Raw genomic sequence first — 24,831 nt, forward strand, 5'->3', positions numbered from 1 at the left:
AACCCATCACAGATACTATACGGAAGAAGAGCATCTCTTTTTTTGGTCACGTTAGGACGACACCAGAAACCAGATCACCAAGAAAAATTATAGAGGAACTCTGATTCTGAGTATTTACGGATGAGGAATGACAGAGAAGATCAGAATGAATGAAAAGCTTTTGAGCAATTTGGAAAGAAAACCTATCAAAGATGACCAGAAAATGATTGAAGTGGTCCAACGAGACCGTAAAAGCAGAATAAATAAATAAATAAATAAATAAATAAATATATAAATAAATAAATAAATATATAAATAAATAAATAAATAAATAAATAAATAAATTTCAGATTTTTCATAAGGATGATTTATGTTGCTAGAGAGACAAGGCACTATCCTCACCTAAGATTACAGGCCTGAGCAGAGAGAATTTGGATGGACTGATATTCAAGTGATCCATGACATTCATTTTTACCAGCACATTGAAGAACTTCTTTCCTGAGCTACATGCCAGCACTCAGATGACTAAAAGGACATTAAACACATATTATTTATTTACAAAATAATGGGTGAAAATGAATTTATATAAAATGGTTTAAAAAATTACCTTCCACCTTGGATATACTTGCATACATCACTGATTTGATTTATTACAAGTCTTCATTATTATTTTAAGTGAATTAGTTAATATGATGTAACATGTGGAGATTATATTTTTAATAAAAACCATGTATGATGACTCTTTCTAAGAAGTAGCTTGTCATTTGTTCCTGAGGATTGTTGTGTCTCTGTCGGATAATGTTTTTAAAGTGTCTTTATTTGTTGCTAATTTATATGAATCTTACTTACATTGTGACTTTGTCTGTTTGTTTGTTATTGTATAAAGGTTTTGATTTGGCAGCGATATATTGTAATAAGAAATAATTCTTTACTAATACATTGTGTTCACACGTGTTTGTGTGTGTATGTCAAGATGCTGTGTTATTCTGTGTCAGAGCAGACAGCGATGCATGCCAGTGCTGAAATGAAACTTGCAATTCATATACATCCTCTGAGGATTAAATGACATAATACAAAATTGATATTACAAGATCTGTAATGTTTTGTTTTTGTGAGTTTCACCTTTCCTCTTTGTTATTCGCTCTATGGAACATCCATGATATGAACAGTTTGTCATTAAGGCCCGTATTCACTAACGTCAGTTACTTTTCCTGTTATCCTAGATTTCCAGAACTCAGATTACGGAAGAGGATTTTTACATCAAGAAGAACACGAATAAGAAGAAGTTTGATTAGAAAGAAATGCTCTCTCTGTCTTCTAAGACACAGGATTTTTTATTAATTTGCAAACTTATTTGTTTCTATACAGAATGTAATCTGTTCACAGAAGTGGTACAGTAGTACAATCATTGCATGTTATGATTCCGTATTGACGGTTATCACTTTACAAAATAAAAAGTATTTATAAGATCCTCCTTTTTAATACAAAACAATCCATCTATATTAGATGGGACAATATCTATACATGTTTCGGCCTAATCTAAACGCCATCCTCAGTAGAAGTTCAATTATTACATTACACAAACAAATTAAAAATACTGATGAAGAGAAATTAAAATACAATGATCATGATTGATGAAGTAAAAACATGTTAAGGTAAAAAATCCTCTCCTCTCGTCTTTTTAAAAGGCTGTCGTCTCAAGTGGTACGACTTTGTCATCAACAATTTATTAATAAAAACGAGTTTCACTACCACCGTTCCAGAACTAGACCCACCCTTTCCTCAATATCCCCCTCCTGTACCTCACTTTATCCCTCCTCCTTCCCCCTTCCTCTTCCCCACCCAACCACATCAGCACAGACATGCTGTAAGCTATACACAAGTTTAGTGTCAATGTAACATGAGTTTGACAAGGTCATACCACTTGAGACGAAAGCCTTTTAAGAAGTAAGTTGATAGAGCCTTTTCTTTTCGTGCGATATTTTGATTTTGTTCTCATCCATTCATACTCCTTTTTTTCCCATTACAAATGATGCACACTTATTAATCACGTTATTGATGGTCTCACTGCACTGCAACACAGTGTTTCATTTGAAAAGAATCAGCAAGTTTTAAGTCAATCAAACGATTTTTCAGACGAGAGGATTTTTTTACCTCAACATGTTTTTACTTCATCAATCATGATCATTGTATTTTAATTTCACTTCATCAGTGTTTTTAATTTGTTTGTGTAATGTAATAATTGAACTTCTACTGAGGATGGCCTTTACATTAGGCCGAAACATGTATAGATATTGCCCCATCTAATATAGATGGACTGTTTTGTATTGAAAGGGAGGTTCTTATAAAGACTTTTTATTTTGTAAAGTAGTACAATCAGCTGAGATGATTCACAAAGGATCGTTGACCATTTTTTATAAGTTATATTTTCTTCAGCCAGAAGAGGTAGTGCTCTGCATCATTCACTTGAATCTCATCAACCCCTGCAAACATAAAATAAACAGCATTAAAATTAAATAGGTACATATGAGAACAATATTGCTATTTTTTGGACATTGGATGAAAACAGTTTGACAAAACCGATATTCAAGTGCCTTTGGGAGAAAACGTCAACAACGAGCTGGATACAAGAGGTCAAGAAAGATTTAGAAAGAAATAAAATAAGAGAGGAGGAAACTGTAGCGAGAGAGAGAGAGATTTAAAAAAAGGAAGTTTTATGAATGGAAGAATTACAAGGAAGAACAGAAAGGGAACCTGGTCCAAAGTGGTCTGAGGAGAGAAGAATAGAGCATAATGCAATGATGAAGGGATACTGGAAAGAACAGAAGAGAAAAGAACAAGGAAGGATGAATTGAAATTGACATGTGGTCCCTAGCCGGCCTCATCGTAAAGAAGAATGGAACAATATTGGAACAATGGACCAACAGAAAGATCAAGACATCATGGCTAATAGAAGTAATCAGACATGCAGGCACTAGGAGTAACAGAAGGCAACATCCGAGACAGATTACCTTTCAGAAGGATATTAAGACAAAAGGACATGTAGGCTCTTTCTCTTTTCTGCCTATGTGGTTTTTCCCTGACCCTTAATACCACGCCTTAACACCACCTTACCAACACAAACCTTGCCTGGTAACGCTTCTAACGTGCAAACAGGCAGGTACTCCTACCAATCCCATTCTTCCCTACTATCTCTTTTCTTGTTAGAAACTAATAGCATGTCTGAGGCAATGTAGATTGAGTCAATTGCCATGCGGGCGGGAGTGGGCTTTGCCCCCCTCCCGAAAAAACTGGACAAACACCACGAAATAAAATGGTTCGGAACACGTAAACTTCACTCCTATTTCCTCTAAAGTTTTATGTTTCTTCACTCTGTCATGGTAATCGGTAGGTTTCACATTCCACAAAATTTCTCGACTTTCATACATTTCAATTAACAGTTTTGTTTCCTCCAATGACCAATTTTTAGCCATCTTGCAAATGAAAACAGAACCAAGCTCTCGACAGCTTCGCCACAATTCAAACACAGTTCGTATCTGGAGAACTAATCTCCAAGGAGCACGTGTCGACTAGCGAGCACGTTGAAACAAGTTAGCTCTCGGAGAGTTGCGAGCGAATTTCCGTTATTTGCTCTCGGCACCGTGTCCATTGGCGAGTAACTGCTATCGAGAGGTTCTCGCCAGTATTTACTCTCAAGTGTACGGGCACCTTAAGTTGGTTAGTTAGCACCTGAAGGTATTCAAATACGCCAGGTTTGTGTCGACAGATTTTCCGGCCTGTAAAAGAACTCATTTGGGTTTAAATTCTTGCTTCTCTGCGTTTCTTACCAACTGGCGTGAGAAGAGCATCGCTGGGAGGGTGTGCAGGATCAGGTAACCTTGGAGTCTTGTAGATCATCCAGAAAGTGTATTCAGCCGGAATCTCCTGGTGTCCAGCAAGTTTGGTTATATAATGGCCCCATGAGAACTTGTTGGCCTCGAATCTGAAAATCACACAGAAGTGGTTTAATTATTTGCTCTATCTGACGAAAGTGGAATTGCTAAAAGGGATACATATTTTTTATTTGTTAACAGTCTGCTTTACGTCGCACCGTCACAGATAAATCTTATGGCAACAATGGGATAGGAAAGGGCAAGGAGTGGGAAGGAAGCGGCCATGGCCTGAGTTAAGGTACAGCCCCAGCATTTGCCCGGTGCAAAAATTGTAAACCACGGAAAACCATCTTCAGGGCTGCCGACGGAGGGGTTCGAACCCACTATCCCCCGAATGCAAGCTTACAGCTTTGCGCCCCTAATCGCAAGGCCAACTCACTCGGTACAGAATAATTATGAATGCCTTTTATCTACAGGATGGACCTAAAGACACTATCTTCTACAACTTTTCCCACATCTATATTGTATCCTATGGGGATTTGGCCCTGTTTTACGACCGGATGCCCTTGCTGATGCCAACCTTACATGGAGGGGTGTAATCATTTACGTGTGTTTATGTGTGGTCGGTTGTCTGATTATGAAGTGTTGGGACAAACACAAATTCCCAGTCCTCGAGCGAGAGGAATTAATCAGAAGCCATCTTATAACAGCGTTGAAATTTAGTAAATTTTAACTTGTTAGCAGTTCAACAGAGCCTCCGTGACTCAGACGGCAGCGCGTCTGCCTCTCACCGCTGGATACCGTGGTTCAAATCCCGGTGACACCATGTGAGATTTGTGCTGGACAAAGCGGAGGTGGGACAGGTTTTTCTCCGGGTACTCCGGTTTTCCCTGTCATATTTAATTCCAGCAACACTCTCCATTATCATTTCATCGCATTTATCACTCATTAATAAAAATCACCTTGGGAGTGGCGACCCCATTGTAATAACAGCCTATATATGTTTCATTCATTACATCCCTGACCCGGTCAATGACTGGAAAACAGGTTGTAAGTTTTCATTTTCAGCAGTTCAACGATATTATTAAGGTAGACGCTAGAAGGAAAACTTAGATCAACACTTTCAACACTATCATATTTTAACATGGACCCTGGTAGGGAGCTGGGTCTTTGCCTGAATTTGAATACACAACAGTGAAACATAATACATACGTTACCTGATTTTTGTACCATATGATCGTTTCAGCCATCCAAAAAGAAGATGCTAATCAGAAGGTACATACCTAACGTAATTTAATTATACTAGTCCTATGAAATACAAAAATGTACGGCAAAAAGCTTTTACAGTAGAGACAATACGCCACACACAAGTTACCCCATTTGGAATATCGTAATGCGTTGTTAAGCAATGAAGAAAATAAGGGTGACTTAAGAAATGTACATATTTTGTTGAAACAAAATTATGCAAATTTGCTTTACCCTAATGTAATGGCAAGTATTGCTTATAGGAAAATTTTGAACGTTTTTGAGGCTAAATGTATACATTTTCTTTCTGTTAATAGGCTTCATGTTAAGAGGAAAATTGTCGAGCTCTTAAACGTAAATTCATTGAATCATGTGTGTAAGAAATGTGCCAATTTTTTTATTGACGTGTGTCTTACTGTGATGATACAATATTTTTAAATGAGAAAAAAAGACAAATCTAGCTATAAAAGTTCAGGCAGGAATGCTAAAGCTAAAAAAGTACGGTAATGTATAAATTAAAGATCAAGCCCTTTCACAGCAGTCCATTTCACATCCTGATTATATGTCTAATTTCAGTCTTTAAATAATAACTTGTTAAATAATTCTTCATTCGTTTATCCAGAATTACTTTACCAACTTTGAAGCTAATATCTTAATATCGCTCTCTTTCTAGACGTAATTTATTTATCCATTTCCGTATATGCATTTCCATTGATATTTGAATTTAGCGCGAATTTCCAGGTCACGCCACAAGGAGCGCCACTTGCGAATTGTCTCGCATTTTAACGAGGCTAAATCCGGAAGTGTCGCGCATTGTCTCTACTGTATTTGGTTATACCAATAAGCCTGCTCAAACAATAAACATGAATAATTTACTGTGGCTACTTAAGCCACAAATAAAACACTGTTGGCCGTGCGCGTAGAGGCGCGCGGCTGTGAGCTTGCATCCGGGAGATAGTAGGTTCGAATCCCACTATCGGCAGCCCTGAAAATGGTTTTCCGTGGTTTCCCATTTTCACACCAGGCAAATGCTGGGGCTGTACCTTAATTAAGGCCACGGCCGCTTCCTTCCAACTCCTAGGCCTTTCCCATCCCATCGTCGCCATAAGACCTATCTGTGTCGGCGCGACGTAAAGCCCCTAGCAAAAAAAAAAAAAAAAAAAAAATAAAACACTATTACATTTGAAAGACAAAATTGACCTATTTAGGAATAGTTTGTCTTGGTATAGTAGCCCTGGACCAACGAGCTAGAATAACATAGAGAGGCGGAAGCACTGCCGGGGTGAAGCTAATAGAACGAAAGTCCGCCATGTTTCCTGTTGTCACACAAGCAAGTGGGCATGGCCTTTAAATGACGAAAAGTGTAGAAAATACGCATTTTAGAATCGCTGGGGGAGAATTAAAGTCCGTTGCCGAAAGCTTGAAGCATGAAAGCGAATACCGCCACTTCATCATATTGCGGCACGAGGCCAACATCACGATCAGTTGATTGTAGGGTAGTTCGAAATCATCGCACACTGACATACGAATAGGCCTCGAAATCGGAATAAGAGCGTTACCCTGCTTGGCTGTTGTGGTTAAGCGTAAATTAGAATAAAAACGATGGACATAAATATTTATGACAGGAAGCCTTAAAATCATAGGGACCTACAATAGGTTACAACCTCATTCTGTTCATATTTTTAAAATTATTGCATCCTCATGAGTACTGTGTTTCTTTCTTAATCTGTTTACCCTCCCGGGTTGGTTTTTCCCACGGACTCAGCGACGGATCCCACCTCTACCACCTCAAGGACAGTGTTCCGGAGCGTGAGACATTGGGTCGGGGGATACAAATGTGAAGGAGCGCTGCACATGCTATACTGAACAGGGGGCCTTGTGGGGGGTGGGGAAGGAAGCGGCCGTGGCTTTAAGTTAGGTACCATCCCGGATGAGAAGTGGGAAACCACGGAAAATCACTTCGAGGATGGCTGAGGTGAGAGTCGAACCCACTTCTACTCAGTTGACCTCCCCAGGCTGATAGAATCCCGTTCCAGCCCTCGTGTCTCTTTTCAAATTTCGTGGCGGAGCCGGGAATCGAACCCGGGCTTCCAGGGGTGGCAGGTGCTCACGCTAACCAGTACACCATAGAGGCTGCCCCTGAATACTTTACCACAATAATCGTTTAGTGTAATTATTTATTATAATATAGGGGGGGATATCATGTTTCTCCCATTACCATATCATACTGGGATTACTAGCTGAAAGGTAAGCTTGAAAGTTGTCCATTATGAAGTGTGGCATAGTTTTAAAAACCAAGGCAACAGGCATCTACAATAAAGGCTGTATACATTTGAAAAATTGCAGTAAAATACTGTATTTACCATACTTAGTGTACGTTTGAACAAAATAAGTGTTGGTTTTTTTTTTTTTTTTTGTGGTTACGTTTTCTTAGTTATGGGCGCTCCATTTCCTTTATTTGTAAATGTGAAAGAAAATTAAATAGGGCTAGCAACTGAATTGAGTGGGATACCATTTATCTCTTTTCGCCCTCACAATGCATTGTTCCGTTAATTCCTTGTTCTTTAAACGAAATCTAAAACAAAATTCGGCAAATAATTACCGTGGCTATCCGTACTTTCGCTAAGTAAACAATAAAATGGATTTAATTACAAACAGAAATTACAAAAAGGAATCTCGGTTATAATTCAGTAATACTTACTTAAAGTACGATATATCCTTGGTTTTATTACTCCGATTAGAACAACCATACGCTGAGCTTACGGCTGGCATTCTTGAAAGCGAGAATCTATGTTTTCACTTCTTAAAACTTAGGGAATTAAATTGGCATGCACGATCTCCCTGTCACCTCAACATATGCTCTCGCGCCAATTCGCTTTGTTTTGACAACCGTTAACATGGCTGCCCCTTATCAACTTGCTTCAAGCAGGGAGCGCTGATGACAGGCTTACAGCCCCTCTATGTTATTCTAGCTCGTTGCCCTGGACAGTCCAACTTTGCACTCTTTGCACCACCATCTAATTTCTTTTCGCGGTACAGGTGAATCATCCATCTGCATCTCTTCGTCTAGACGAAAAAATAAGCCCAAATTTATGGAGAGCTGAAGTATTTCTATCGTTTTTATTCAGAGTAAAAAGTAAAATAAAAATCTGGAACGAACTATCACTTGGTTTCTGATCTGGTTCGTAAGCAGAGTCTTCATCATTGTCTTCTACAGTATTTCTCAACCAGCTCCTCCCGATAAAATATCCAAGATATCACTATTATTAAGCCGGCGTGAGGATATGTTCGTATAGTAACACAGCTGACAGTGCGACAGATTATTTGGCGCGCTCAGCAACCGGCACATCGAGTGCTCCGGTAGTGGTTACGGCAAGGAGATACTATACATCGTTTCACTTTGAACTTCCCGATAACGGTTGCATTCTAGTGGACACTAGATAAACTACTACTCCCAAGCAAGGGACGGGGACCGTATGGGATACGTGCAGCTGTTTATAAACACGCGTGAAAATCACGCCCGTATGGCGTACGGACGCCGCCCACAGCGAGGAAAGCAGTTCGTATCCCGTACGGGCTTAGTGTTGAAAGTGTTCGTGAGGAAAAATAACATGCTCTTCACTTACTCGTAGCGAGAGTCCTGTTGTGCTGCCTGCTGCATGACATCGTAGAAGCTGGTGTGCCTTTCCGTATTCAACTTCAAAGTGAACTCCTCGGATACATTACTGTACACCCAGACAGTGTAGGTGATAGAAACTAGATTTGACGAAGAACTGGAATCAGTCCCTGCTGAATATGTGCCGACAAAGAGACACACTGAAACAAGAAAAGGAAGAGAGAACGTTCATAAGTCCATACGCCACTGATCTGCAATTACGGCTGCCACCCAGATGGTAAATGACCTAATATTTTCTTAAATTATTGCAAGTATGTCGGAAATGTATTCAACATTTCGCTTGGTAAATAATCTCTAATTCCTCTTCCTATAAACGAATATTTGCTTCAATTTCACCCCTTAAGTTCCAAGATGTCCGCCTCTGTGGTGTAGTGGTTAGTGTGATTGACTGCCACCCCCGGAGGCCCGGGTACGAGGACTGGAATGGGGTCCACTCAGCCTTGGGAGGTCATCCTTGAAGTAGTTTCCCCACTTCTCCTCCAGTCAATTGCCGGGATGCTACCTAACTTAAGGCCACGGCCACTTCCTTCCCCATTCTCTGCCCATCGCTTCCAATCTTCCCATGCCGCACAAGGCCCCTGTTCAGTATAGCAGGCGAGGCCGCCTGGGCGAGATACTGGTCCTCCTTTCCAGTTGTATCCCCGCGACCAAATATCTCACGCTCCAGGACACTGTCCTTGAGATGGTAAAGGTGGGATCCCTCGCCGAGACCGGGAGAGAAAAAACGATCCTGGAGTGTAAATAAATAAATAAATAAATAAATAAAATAAATATAACAATACATTCCGCCGAGCTCGATAGCTGCAGTCGCTTAAGTGCAGTCAATCTCCAGTATTCGGGAGATAGTGGGTTCGAATCCCACTGTCGGCAGCCCTGAAGATGGTTCCATGGTTTCACATTTCCATCCCTATCTCATCGTCGCCATAAAACCTATCTGTGTCGGTGCGACGTGCAGTAAATTTTAAAACAAAATTCTAAAAAAGACCGTCTCAAGCATGGGGCCGATTGCAGAAAAGATGACTAGTTTTAACCCTTACAGAACATCTACCTAAACAACGTCTATATCGATTACGGTCTTCCATTGCATAGACAATGTTCAGTTGGTGTTTAGCTAGACATCGTTTAATGTTTCAATATTGGTTCGAAAATGGAAATAGAAGTATCTTTCATGTAGCTCTTTGCTTGTCGCAACCAATGAAATTCGTTGGTGCGTGCGCCAAACTTTAGCCAGCAGTCGTCTTCCTGCACATTACTCAAATATGGCTAATCATGAGAATGACTTGCCCACAGATAAGAATATAACTTTCGATGGAAATAAAATCTCATAATATTATCGACACTAAAGCGACACGCCACCGTACGAGGAAGTGCAGCTTTTATTATAGTGTTATGGTGACTGTAATCTGAATAGCTTCGGCGAAGGGAAGATGAAACTATATTACTGCGTAACGGAGTGAGTTGTACGGGCCAAATCAACGACATTAAAGATATAGACTGCTAATCTGATGGCCATCTTTGAATCTACTTGAACCACTGGCAGCCATGACACTTGTAGGCAAAACATATGCTTATTTCCTCTGAATCTGCCATAGAAAGGCTCTGCAGAAGTTGTTGTGTGATGGAGTACGGTCTCTGAGAAGGTGTGCAAGGTTAAAATAAATAAATAAATAAATAAATAAATAAATAAATAAATAAATAAATAAATAAATGTAGGCTATGAATTCAGTCGAATGAAATCAGGCGAGGTTTGACCAAGAGAGGTCCGGTAGAAATATTAAAGTGGTAAAGCTGGTAGGATACCGCATGTGGAAGGAATGCTACACTCAACCAGGGGTCCGGTGGTCTCAACTTTAGAATCTGGGGTTACCCCATTTAGTGGCCCCTTACGACAGGCAGAGGATGCCGTAGAGATATTGTACACCGCAACCAACGGACGTCTGTGCTGCATGTCGCACAGCAGTTCTTAGAAAGTAGTCATAAGTAGCAAAAAGCATAAAACGTAACAAACCAGACAAAGAAGCAAAATTCAAAAATTATACCAGAATGACACTGAAGGTATGTCATGAAATGGCAGGGTATCTTTCTCTACGCGTGTGAATTCCTCAATGAACTGCTGTACGTATAACATGTCTTTCTGTAGTGAATGACTTTATTGTTAGTGCATGACGCTGAATTATCCATTCTTCTACATACGTACTTCTCGTTTTAACCAAGCAAATGCTCACCATATTCACTGCGCTTATTTCATTATAACATCAATGCAACATTAAGCATGTTTGAAAATGTCGTGTTTATTCTTAAATATATCTTTAATTTGCAATAACGTATAATCTCATCAATTCATTGAACTGATAAGGGCTAACTGTCAAGACCAAGAAGTGGCAGCCGCCATGACAGTTGTAGGCAAAAGTTAGTTCGCTGTGCTTCAACCAGGGGCGCTGTAACGAGTATGTTTAGCAGTCTATATATCTTTAATGTCGTTGGGCCAAATACCATCGACAGCCCTGAAGATTGTTTTCCATAGTTTCCCAATTTTTACATCAGGCAAATACTGGGCTGTTATTATGGCCACGGCTATTCCTTCCTCACCCTTGCCTTTTCCTATTAGCGCGACGATAATCCTAAAAACCCTCACACACACACAACCTACATTTTAGTGTCACTATTATGTATGCTTACTTGACAGTAAATGTAATAACCGAATCCCTCCAGGCTGATGTATGTGACAGTGATAGCGCTCTCACGATCGGGACATGTTATTCTGATATGGATGTAGTCGAAGTGACCTATAATTCCATATATCGGTTGCCAAGAACTGTACTCAAGTTGACAGTTACCGGACTGTTCCTTGTGTCATATGTTTCATGGTACATAACCTCTGATTATGATTCACTCCTAAAATTTGAGGTTAAACAGTGTTCTTGGCAGTGTTTAAACATGGCCGATTGAACATCAGTTGTAGACAGTATCTAAGTGATAAATAACGTTTTTACAGGTGGTGTTGGCTGATGTGTAGGAAGACGACAGCTGACTAACGTTTTGTGCGCGCTCCGACGAATTTCATTGGTTGCGACAAGCAAATAGTTACAGGGAAGATTTTTTTTGCAATTAATCACTATTGATCTGTGTTTAGGGCAGTCGCCCAGGTGGCAGATTCCCTATCTGTTGTTTTCCTAGCCTTTTCTTAAATGTTTTCAAAGAAATTGGAAATTTATTGAACATCTCCCTTGGTAAGTTATTCCAATCCCTAACTCCCCTTCCTATAAATGAATATTTGCCCCAATTTTTCCTCTTGAATTCCAACTTTGTCTTCATATTGTGATCTTTCCTACTTTTAAAGACGCCACTCAAACTTATTCGCCTACTAATGTCATTCCACGCCATCTCTCCGCTGACAGCTCGGAACATACCACTTAGTCGAGCAGCTCTTCTTCTTTCTCTCAATTCTTCCCAACCCAAACATTGCAACATTTTTGTAACGCTACTCTTTTGTCGGAAATCACCCAGAACAAATCGAGCTGCTTTTCTTTGGATTGTTTCCAGTTCTTGAATCAGGTAATCCTGGTGAGGGTCCCATACACTGGAACCATACTCTAGTTGGGGTCTTACCAGAGACTTATATGCACTCTCCTTTACATCCTTACTACAACCCCTAAACACCCTCATAACCATGTGCAGAGATCGGTACCCTTTATTTACAATCCCATTTATGTGATTACCCCGCTGAAGATCTTTCCTTATATTAACAGCTAGATACTTACAATGATCCCCAAAAGGAACTTTCACCCCATCAACGCAGTAATTAAAACTGAAAGGACTTTTCCTATTTGTGAAACTCACAACCTGACTTTTAGCCCCGTTTATCAACATACCATTGCCTGCTGTCCTTCTTTGCAGACTGAACGCTGAAAGGCATAACAGTGAATAATGGTATGTACGTTGTATGAGAGGAACTCTTCAATCGGCCGAGCCGGCGACTGATATGGCCTTGGTCCAGTGGATTTTGAATTCGACTACGGACGAAGGCGAAAATACTCCCTGTGCATACTTTGGAGCTCTTTTCCTGTCATAGAGAATTTTAACTATACTGTTGTTCTGGAGAACAATTTTGATCCAAGTCAATATCCACACGGAGTGGAAAGTTATTTAAGTAGAGTATCCGGTAGCGGGGAAACACTCTGCCAAACAGCCGATAATTTTGTGTGCTTCGAGGATACGGAACAGCTTTACGGCGTGTTGTAATCAGTGGCACCGTTTCAACCTTCTGCGGATACTTTCGTAAATCTATTCCTTAACAAAACAGCCTATTTCAATTGAAATTTAATATCCTTTAACGTTGATTTGTTTCTGGTGACAAATGGGCTGATTTGAGAATTGATGGTAGACTGAGTTCTTGGTTCAAGCGGGAAGTTCTGTTCTCTTTTATCTTTGCTGCTCATACTTTACATGGATCATCTAATCAAAGGTGTTAAGTGGCAGGAAGGGATTCAGTTGGATGAAATGTATGGCTTTTAGTGCCGGGATATCCCAAGACGGGTTCGCCTCGCCAGGTGATGAGGATGAAATGATGGTGAAGACAACACATACACCCAACCCCCGTGCCATTAACCAATTAAGGTTAAAATTCCCGAAGGCTGACCGTTCAGCCAACGAATCGGTCGATCAGTTGGATGAAAATCTAGTAAACAGTTTGGCCTATGCAGACGACTTGGTCCAAATGGCAGATTGTGCCGAAAGCCTGCAGTCTAATATCTTGGAACCTGAAAATAGTTGCATTGAGTATGATATGAAAATTAGCCCTCCCAAGACTGATTTGATGTCAGTAGGCAAGAAATCCAAGAGAAATGAATGTCAGATTGGGGATACAAAGATGGAACAGGTAGACAATTTCAAGTATTTAGAATGTGTATTCATTCAGGATGGTCGTAAGGAAAATGAGATTAAATCAAGGTGCACCCCCTGCGGGTGGGGGACGCACATGTAGAATACACCCGCGGTATCCCCTGCCTCTCGTAAGAGGCGACGAACAGGGGCCCAAGGGGCTCTCAACTTGGGAGTGTGGATTGGCGACCACGGGGCCCTTAGCTGAGTCTTGGCATTGCTTCCGCTTACTTGTGCAAGGCTCCTCACTTTCGTCTATCCTGTCCGACCTCCCTTAGTCAACTCTTGTTCTTTTCCGACCCCGACGGTATTAGAGCATTCGAGGTCTAGGAAGTCTTTCATTTTCACGCCATTCGTGGCCCTTGCCTTTCTTAGTCCGTTACTTCATTTTTCGAAGTGACCGATCCCTTCTTTCTTCTTTTTTCTCTCTCTCTAGCCCCTGTGGGTGGGGGACGCAGACGAAAAATACACCCACGGTATCCCCTGCCTGTCGTGAGAGGCGACTAAAAGGGGCGACCAAGGGATGGTTGTCTTAGAACCATGAAATTACTTTTGATTAGTACCATCACGCGGGGAACACCATGGGTCGCCTTTACTTGCGAGTAGTACCACTATTAGGTACGAAATAGGTTTGTGATAAGTAGCAGCAGAGAGTGGTTCCCCTGTGGGTTTCCAGTACCCGTGAGTCGTACCCATGTGGGCAACACCGCGGGTCTGGGCGTTGCCTGTGAGTTGTACCACTATATGAGCGACACCGTGGGTCTGCGTTGCCTGTGATTAGTACCCACTATGTAAGGAACACCACGGGAATACCGGCACCCGTGACTAGTACACCTAGGTGAGGAAGCTCATCGGTTTGCGTTGGCTATGAGTGGCACCATTGTGTGAGAAACACCATAGGTCTGCGTTACCTGTACGACGTACAATACTTGTGAGTAGTACCATCATGTGTGGAACACCGTGAATCTTCGCCACTTTTGATTAGTACCCCAACATGACAAATACCATGGTTCTACTTTACTAGCGATAAGTACCATTCTGAGGGGCCTTTGACCTGGATTTTGGACACCTTTAGACATCAAGCATCCTCGATTCAGGATTGTGCTTTATAAGTGATCCCTTGGTCAGTAATACTATTATTTATGATCTTTTTCTGAGTCGGATTTTTTTTGTTCATGTCCATCCATTCATTCTTCAGGACATTTTTTATTTTGGTCAGTGGATGATTTTGAACTTTTTGTTTGTCATTTCATTTCGTACCATTAGGGGCCGATGACCTCGATGTTAGGCCCCTTTAAACAACAAGCATCATCATCATCATCATCATCATCATCAACATCATCATGAATCAAGGTGCAGCAAGGCTAATGCAGTTACGATCAACAATATTCTGTAAGAAGGAAGTCAGCTTCCAGACGAAATCATCTTTACACCGGTCTGTTTTCAGACTAACTTTGCTTTACGGGAGTGAAAGCTGGGGGGACTCAGGATATCTTATTCGTAAGTTAGAAGAAACAGACATTAAAGTAGCGAGAATGATTGCTGGTACAAACAGGTGGGAACAATGACAGAAGAGTATTCGGAATGAGGAGATAAAGTCTAAGATGGATGAAGCTGTACATATAAACCGGCTTCGGTGGTCGGGTCATGTGAGGGGAATGGAGTATAGGTTACCTAGGAGAATAATGGACTCTGTTATGGAGAGTAAGAGAAGTAGAGGGAGCCCAAGACGACGATGATTAGACTCAGTTTCTAGCAATATAAAGGCCACAGAACTAGTTACAAATAGAGAATTATGGTGGCGGATAGTAAATTCACAGAGGCTCGCAGACTGAACGCCGAAAGGTTTAACAGTCTACAATGAAGAGTTAAGTATGTTTCTTAAATCTAAATGTATTACTCACCTGCAGTTAAGAAACTACACAGGAGTATCTTCATCATAACTCTTTCGTTCAACTTGTCTATCACACAAACACCTTACAAGTGTGACGAGCTAGAAAGACGACCTTGAAATACACCTGTGTTTTATAGATAGCAACTGCTTGGTATCAGCTGCAGGAAAATAATTACCCCCACACCTATAACTGGAGTTACGATGTAGGTCCGTATTCACCAATGCGAGTAAAAGTTTTTATCTCAGTTTAAAAGTGCATAAACCGAGATAACAGTGAAGTTTATATTCACCAACAACATTATCTCGGATAACGGGATAAAGTTTAAAAGTTTACCGAAAATTGGTTGGCCGGTAAAATGGGAAATTTATATAAATAAAGTTGTAGGGAGTCTGCTGTCTGTAATTTCGTTTATTTTTCCTATTTTTCAGGTATTTATCCGATTTAGGTCAACTCAAGACCGTATCAGTGGTTTTTAGCTATCGTGTCTGTTTGTTTGTCCGTCTGTTCCACCATCACGGCGAAACGGCTGGATAGATCTCGATCAAACTTTATATATAGAGTTTACTCATCCAGAGGAAGGTTTATATATGCATATGATTTAAAAATTACTGAAAAGAATAGGGGTTTATAGGGAAACTACAACAGTTTTCTTCCATTTTCTCTTATACTATTAATTTTCTGTAAAATCCATGGGCTTCATGTAAAACGTCCCTTTATTTTAAACAACTTTTGTTATGAGCATAATTTTGTTTACTCTTCAGATAACGGAGAAAATTACTCCTTTCTGCGGGTTTCATGCTCTGCATTGAGTGGCCGACAGACCGACAACGAACCCGCAGGTTACTATGGCAACGTCTCTGGCTGCTTGTCAGCAGGAGAGTAACATAGGCTAATGCCATTTTCGTCAACATTCCTGTAAACTAGTGGTTGTTCCTTGTGTAGAAGGCGAGAGAGACGTCATGCTGCCATTCTGCGGGATATTTGCGGAATACCGTTGGAGGTTACAATTGTCATCGAATAGCTCTAAAGGGGCTGTTAATATTTGAACAGTAGGTACCGTGGAGTTTAAGCCCATTATTTCACACCGTAAGGTGTTTTCTCTCATTTGCTATACATTTTACTGTTTTTCTCTTCCACTTCTGTTGCCAGCTTTAATTTCTTGCCCCTGTCTTGCCTCTTTAGGCTGAAGTAATAACACCATAAGCCATCTTCTTATCTGCTTAAGAATCCATCCGCCTAAATTTCTCCTCTCTTACTACCTTCCTATATCCGTAACTCATATAATCACAATTTAGTGAGGGACATTTCGTTTTACAATACATCTACTTAGGTCCGATTGCAGAAACGATGACTAGTTTTAAGCCTTAGACATCGTCTACCTAAACAACGTCTAAATCATTCACGATCTTCCATTGCATAAACAATGTTCAGTCAATGTTTAACTAGACATCCCTTAAAGTTTCAATTTTGGTTTGAAAATGGAGACAGAAGTATCTTTCATGCAACTCTTGCTTGTCGCAACCAATGAACTTCGTCGGTGAGCGCGCCGGACGCCAGTCAGCTGTTTGTCTTCCTACACATCACGGGTGGCCCAGATTGGCTGCGCAGTAGATGTTAGTTTTCTCTCGTCCTGCACGTGACGTCATCACAGGAGCACCGTGACTGTGTAGCATACAACCGCACGTGTATCTTATTTCGTTGTTTATCGCTGTCTGTCTTATAAATAAAGGATTTCCACGTAATATCTATACGTAGTTTCTTTCCGTATATTGCTATTGGTTTATATAGTGGCCTACTGTATTTTGCGTAGTGTGTGTGTCGTAGTTCGTTTCTGTGAGGTCTCTGTTAAGTTGCCGTGTTTCGTGTAGTGAGGTGGTGCACTTATTTTCTTTTCGTTAGTTGCGTGAAGTGTGTAATAGTAGCTGGAATGAAATTTCTGTGTTCACAGCATCATTGTAGTGTATATATTTCTTTCTTCTTTCTTAATCTGGTTACCCTCCAGGGTTGGTTTTTCCCTGGGACTCAGCGAGGGATCCCACCTCTACCGCCTCAAGGGCAGTGTCCTGGAGCTTCCGACTCTGGATCGGGGGATACAACTGGGGAGGATGACCAGTACCTCACCCAGACGGCCTCACCTGCTATGCTGAACAAAAAGTCTTGTGGACGGATGGGAAGATCGGAAGGGATAGACAAGGAAGAGGGAAGGAAGCGGCCGTGGCCTTAAGTTAGTGTTTAAGAACCTTGCTACACATTACTCAAATATGGCTGAGCATGACTTGCCCGCAGATAAGAGTATCGCTTTCGGTGCAAATTAATATTATTATCGACACTAAAGCGACACGCCACCGTACGGGAAAGTGTAGCTTTCTTTATAGCGTTGTTACAGTGAGTGTAATTTACTCATAAATACAGTAGCTTCGACGAAGAGAAGATGAAGCAATAGAAATGTGTAAGCGAGTGTGTTGTACGGGTTGTATAGATGTAGCTTGCATTCTGGAGATCGTAGATTCGAAACGCATCATCGGCAGCCGTGAAGATTGTTTTCCGTAGTTTCCCTATTTTTTCACCAGGCAAATACTAGCGCTGTTATTATGGCCACGACTCTTCTTCCCCAGTCCTCTGTAAACGATAATCACCACCACTTGCCTTTTCCTATCTGATAGTTGCCGAAAACCCATGCGATTATATAATTATATAAAAATCGCATACAACCTACTTTTTAGTTTTCACTATTACGTGTGTTTTACTTTGCAGTAAATGTAAGTGAATCTCTCCCGGTTGATGTATGTGACAGCCCTCAGACGATCGGGACACGTAATTGTGATATGTATGTAGTCGAAGTGACCTACAATTCCATGGAAATTATCCCATGTATATAATAAAATATATCGATTGTCAAGAATTGTATTCAATGAATATTGAATTTTCACGACCACATTGTAATCGAAAGCGACTTTCAACCTATTAGGTCGTGTTACGTACATTTAGTACGCGTTGAAGAGATGTTAAGTACAGAACAAAAATGGCTAACCAGACACCAGTGGGATCCGAACCCACAACCTCCCGATTTCGCGTCGGTGGCCTAGGCCACCATAGCTCAATTGGTAGAGCCAGTTTTGTTCTGTACTTAACATCTCTTCAACACGTACTAAATGTACGTAACACGACCTAATAGGTTGAAAGTCGCTTTCGAATTGTATTCAAGTTGACAGTTACCGGACTGTCATTTTCTCAGTCTCAAGAAACAAGTCTCTCGTAAAGCGAAACCTTATTTTATGATTATCTCCCCGTGCATGTCAAACGAATTGCTGCGATTTAGCAGCGGGCGACCCACAGAGAGGCCGTCGGACTAACCTTTCTTCCCGGAATCGTTTCAACATGATAATACAAATTACATATTTCACGGTACATAACCTCTGATTGTGATTCACTCCTGTCATATGAGGTTAAACAGTGCTCTCGGCAGTGTTTAAACATGACCGGTTGAACATCGGTTTTAGACAGTGTCTAAGTGATAAATAACGTCTCTGCAATGCGGCAGCCATACTTAGGCATTGTTTAACCGTAGACATCGTCTAAATGCCGTTTCTGCAATCGGCCCTTAGTATTTACATATTTGTCCTATCCGGCTGTCCTCAGTTATAATCCTAAACTCTATTAATTTTAATTTTCTTGACTGTAATACTTTCTTCCTTAATTACTCTGATGTATGCGAGTGCTAATCCAGAAACCTGGACACTCTTTCCTTTGAGGAAAAAATCCAAGCTGTTCAAATGTATAATTTTTGGCCCTGCAACATATCGAAATATGGAGGCAATTTCAATGACGATGCAGACCTTCGTTTCGGGGTAACTGGTGGCTAAACGGTAAGTCGTATCACAAAATGAAAGCACAATCGCCTTTCAATTTGGAGAGATCTACAACTTCGATCCTATGACATATTGTCGCATACGTTAGATAGAGCTGCATTTTTTCAATTTTAAGTTCCTTTTGTACTGTTTACACGTATATCTTATCGTTTGGTACACTATAGGAAAGATAGAATAATCAAATTCAGTCGGCCCTACGCACATTGACACGGTGAGTGCTCATGTGTTAGCCAAATTTTATGATTCCAGCTGCCACCTGTATTTGCTGCCACATAAGTATTCAAAAAATAAAGTAATGTGTGAAAACTGTACCCAAATTTCACTCAGTCTAACTCTAACCCATAAATATATGAGATACAGTACAAGAATATGTCATAGGACCAGCCATGCAGAACACTAAAAGAGGAGTCTGATGGCGGAATCCGTTTGTTGATATGACCTACAGCTTGGAAGCAGTAAATCTCTATAAACGTCATCACTATGTTTTTTCCAAACTCCCATCTCTCTCACGGAGAGAGTTTATTTTATTTTTTTACGTTAGCCAGGCGATTCACTGTGCTGTTTTCAGTTCAGATGTTCTGCTGTCGATCGATCTTTTCTCTTTTGTGTTCCAGGTTCATAATAGAGGGCGATGGAAACACAAACTATGAATAGCTTATGCACATAGCCGACTAGAGACATCTGGCGTATACTTTACTAGTACTCATTTTATTTGTCAAGTGTTATTCATGATCAAACATAACCTGGAATTCCCAACACATACTGTAGGTAGGCATAAGGTGAAGTCTCGATTATAGATTATAACTTGTACGGTAGAAGACTGGGTGACTTTTTTAATGATCATTACTTTACTTCTCGCAGCCCAGTACTCGCTATATTCAGCTGCGCGCGGAACGTCTGTCGTTTGTTTTCACGCTCCCGGCCTTCTTCTTGGGAAGGATGTTGTGTAACGGTGCTCAGAGCTGCCAACCTCTGTACTGAGGAACTAATGAGTGAGGTGCTTCGATAGCTGGTGGTGGTGATTATGTTACACGATTGGTCTGGACTGGTTCTTGCTGTGCGTACGGTTAGGATAGGATCTGGACAAGACCATTGGTCTGGACGGTTAGAAGCCGTGAAGCGGCCCTAGACCCGTAGTTTCGTGTCGAAACCCGATTGGTCTGGACTGGTTCTTGCTGTGCGGACGGTTAGGATACGATCTGGACAAGACCATTGGTCTGGACGGTTACAAGCTGCATTGTTATTTTACATGGTGTTTTTTGTTTGTGCTTTTATTCAGCCGGGGTTGGTGACACAATGTATTTTGATGGCAATTACGTCACATTCCGTTCACGTTGACCAATGAGAATGCAAGAAGCTATGATCATTTCATTCATAATTTCAATTAAGTTCAAATATCTAGGGGGAAATTTGAACCTGGAACACAAAAGAGAAAACATCGATCGACAGCAGAACATCTAAACTGAAAAACAGCACAGCGAATCACCTGGCCAACTTGTAAAAATAAAAGAAACTCTCCATGAGAGAGATGGGAATTGGTAAAAGACATAGTGATGACATTAATTTATATTGAGAAAGCTTATGACAGTGTGCCCAGACAGTTGGATATGGGACACATTAAGGAAAATCAAGTTAACAGAATGGAAGTGCAAATGATAAAAGCTATGTACCGGTACAAAAATTGTGTTAGTAGTGTGAAGACTAGTATAGGAAAACAAAATGGTTTAAAGTTGAAACGGGTTTCCGACAGGGAAGTGTACTATCCCCCATACTATTCATCATAGTCATGGATGAAATTCATAAGAACTATAAACAGAGATTGGGAAGACAGGCAACAAAAGCCATGTTGTTTGCAGATGATATAGTGATATGGGGTGAGGATGAAACAGAAGTGCAAAAACAAGTAATGTATGGAATCGAGAGAGAGAAAAATTTGGGATGAAAGTAAGCACAGAGAAAAGTAAAAGAATAATGATGACAAGGGGACGGAAGGAAGGAAGGAAGGAAGAGGAAAGTTAAAACTGAATGGTAAAATTCTGGAAATGGTTGAAAGTTTCAAGTACTTGGGAAGTGTGATCACAGAAGATGGAAAGATAACCAAGGAAATTGGGAAAAGAATACAACAAGCAAACAGCTTCTACCAGAGTGGACGGGGTATTTTTTGGAACCAAGATGTCCCGAAGAAATGTAAGAAAGTATTATATTCAACCTATTATGAACCCATACTAACCTATGCAGCTGGATCATGGACTACAACAAAACGAGAGGAGAGTAGAATACAGACAGCGGAGATGAATTTCCTAAGAGGTATCGAGGGCAAGACCAGAAAGGATAGAATTAGAAATGAAGAGATAAGGAAAAGGACAGGAATCTTGAAACTTTAAGACGGGATAGAAAGAATAAAGCTAAAGTGTATAGGCATATGATGAGAATGGTACAAGGGAGAGTGCCAAAAAAAAGCTTTTTCAGAGAAGTTAAAAGGAAAGAGATCATGAGGAAGACTCCGAAAGAGGTGGACAGATTCAGTGTGGGAGTGCATAGAGAAGAAGGGAGGAAAACCAGAAGATGTACTTAAAAAAGGAGAAGAGTGGTGGAGAGAGAGACAGGCAGCGATGGAGGTCCTTGATTCACAACCCGACCCGGGGAGCTGGAAACGGGAAATGAAGATGATGATGATTAAGGATGTAGAGGAGAGAGCGTATACATATCTGGTAAGATCCCAGTTAGATTTTATTTCAAATTTGCTTTACATCGCACCAATACAGATCGGTCTTATGGCGATGATGGGACAGGAAAGGGCTAGTAGTGGGAAGGAAGTGACCGTGGCTCTAATTAACGTACAGCCCCAGCATTTGCCTGCTGTGAAAATAGGAAACCATGGAAAACCATCTTCAGGGCTGCCGACAGTGGGGTTTGAATCCCCTATTTGCCGAATGTAAGCTGCCAGCTACATGACCCAAACCATGTAGCCACTCACTCGGTACCCGAGTTAGATTGTGCATTTAAAGATAAAAATTTCATTGTTCCGTATTGAAAGTATTAACGTTAAAAATTAAATAAAAATGTAATCACTACATTTCTTTCCTATGTATTGAATAGGTTGAACCTCTTTCAATTATTTAATTTTTAACCCGAGTTAGAGCATGGTTCCAGTGTATGGGGCCCCCACCAGGAATGCTTGATTCTAGAACTGAGGAAAGATCCAAAGGAGGGCAGCACAATTTGTTCTGGGTTATTTCCGATAAAGGAGTAGTGTTACGAAAATGTTACTGTCTTTGGGCTGGGAAAATTTTGGAGTAACAAGACGAACAGCTTAACTAAGCAGTATGTTCCAAGGTGTCAGTGGAGAGATGACATGGAATGACATTAGGAGATGAATAACCTTGAGTGGAGTTCTTTTACCAGGTGTATGCATGAGTCTTTTCTGGTTTCACTAAGAGATGGCACCAGCAAACAGTACGCAGCGTATGACTTTGACACATGTCAGTTTGTTCGTCTGACATTAACCTACTAATACACATAAGTTTAATCTGCCATACACTGGCATCTGTGTTGTATCGTTCAGTGATCTGTTGACATTTGAGCCTGAAAAAGAACATTTGGCCTTGCTTTTCCTATTTGATCAAAAGAAAAAGGCTGTGTAAAGTTATCATTTGCTGGTAGAAACATATGGTGAACATGCTCCTTCGATTAGAACATGTGAAACATAGTTTAGAGAATTTAAATGCGGTGATTCCATTGGCACAAGCATTAAATGTGTCACAAGAAACAATCAGCAGACGTTTACGAGCAATGGGGAAGATCAATAAACTCTGACATGCTGCTTCAACGCCACGAAAGAATATAATTTCTCTACCAAGTTGTGACGGGTGACGAAAAATAGGTTAATTTTGATAACCCAAAACGGAGAAAATTATGGCCGTTACCTGGCGAAGCCGGCCTCCAACAGCAAGGCCAAGAAGACCATGCTTTGTGTCTGGTGGGACCAGAGCGGTATTGTGTATTACGAATTTTTGAAGCCCGGCAAAACCATTAATGCACAACGCTATCACCAACAAATGATTCATTTAAATCGCATTGGTCAAAAGACGACCGGAATGGGCCAGAAGACATGGCAAAGTGAATTTGTTACACAACAATGCACCGTCCCACACAGCAAAACCAGTGACAGACACCTTGAAATCGATTGGATGGGACATCCTTCCGCACCCGCCGTACTGCCCCGACCTGGCGCCGTCTATCACCTCTTCGCATCAGTGGGGCACACGCTCGCAGAGCAGCACTTCAGCAATTTCAAGGAAGTTGGAAAGTGACTCGATGAATGGCTTGCCACAGAAGAGAAGCAGTTTTTCTGGTTTGGTATTCATAACTTGCCTGTAAGATGGGCGAAGTGTGTAGAAGTCGATTGCCAATAATTTGAATAAACAAAACAATTTCCCTTGAAAATTTAATGTTTTCTTTACCACAGAAACTGGCAGAATATTAATGTGTACACCTGATAAGTAGGGAAGATCATATTATAAAGTAGGAATTCAAGAGGACAAATTGGGCAAATATTAGTTTATAGGAAAAGAAAGTAGGGATTGAAATAATTTATTATGGGGGAAGAACAATAAATTTATAATCTCTTTGACTAGGTAAACAACTGATAGGGAATCTGCCATCAGACCTGTATCCATAGATTAGATTCAGTACAACATAAATTTCTTCGTCTGTATTCTTTTAGAGCAGGATTCTCATATGATAATGTTGATTATACATCCCTACAACAGTCCTTAAATCTGCATAGCCTGTCACAATGCCGTGAATTATTGGATACACCCTTCATTTTTAAATTGCTTCATTTCTTGGTGAATTGTCCACAACTCCTTGCAAAAATTAACGTACATGTACCAGACAAACGCACAAGGTTCAAGAATACATTGTCTACAAATTGGCATAGAACTAACTATGCATTCAATGGGCCAATTGAAAGAATGTCAAGATCTCTAAACAAAGTGGATATTGATATATTTAACTGCTCATTGTCAAAATTTAGAACTCATTTACATAATCTCCAGAATTGACTATTACTTTCCTGTGCTTACTTGTAATATAACCTGTGTATATATCTGTACATATTTTTTCTACTTATACTCCATTGAACTTTCTTTTTACTGTGTTTTGTATTACTTTTGTATTACTTTCCTGTGCTTGCTTGTAATTTATCCTGTGTATATATCTGTACATATTTTTTCTACTTATACTCCATTGAACTTTCTTTTTACTGTGTTTTGTATTACTTTTGTATTACTTTCCTGTGCTTGCTTGTAATTTATCCTGTGTATATATCTGTACATATTTTTTTCTACTTATACTCCATTGAACTTTCTTTTTACTGTGTTTTGTCTATACTTCTCTACTGTTATGTAAAA

General features: G+C 40.5%; 1 protein-coding gene across 1 annotated transcript; it reads right to left on the reverse strand.

Moving 5' to 3' along the window:
• Positions 1-1,288: 1,288 nt before the first annotated feature.
• Positions 1,289-15,696, reverse strand: LOC136886421 (uncharacterized protein CG3556). Its single transcript, XM_067159194.2, has 4 exons — positions 15,558-15,696; positions 8,723-8,912; positions 3,807-3,961; positions 1,289-2,462 (listed from the first exon to the last, which is right to left on the reverse strand). Exons 1-4 carry the CDS (start codon positions 15,592-15,594, stop codon positions 2,401-2,403), a joined length of 444 nt encoding a protein of 147 aa, XP_067015295.2. The 5' UTR covers positions 15,595-15,696; the 3' UTR covers positions 1,289-2,400.
• Positions 15,697-24,831: the final 9,135 nt, after the last annotated feature.

Source organism: Anabrus simplex, chromosome X, assembly GCF_040414725.1.
Source record: "Anabrus simplex isolate iqAnaSimp1 chromosome X, ASM4041472v1, whole genome shotgun sequence".
NCBI classification, from domain to species: domain Eukaryota; kingdom Metazoa; phylum Arthropoda; class Insecta; order Orthoptera; family Tettigoniidae; genus Anabrus; species Anabrus simplex.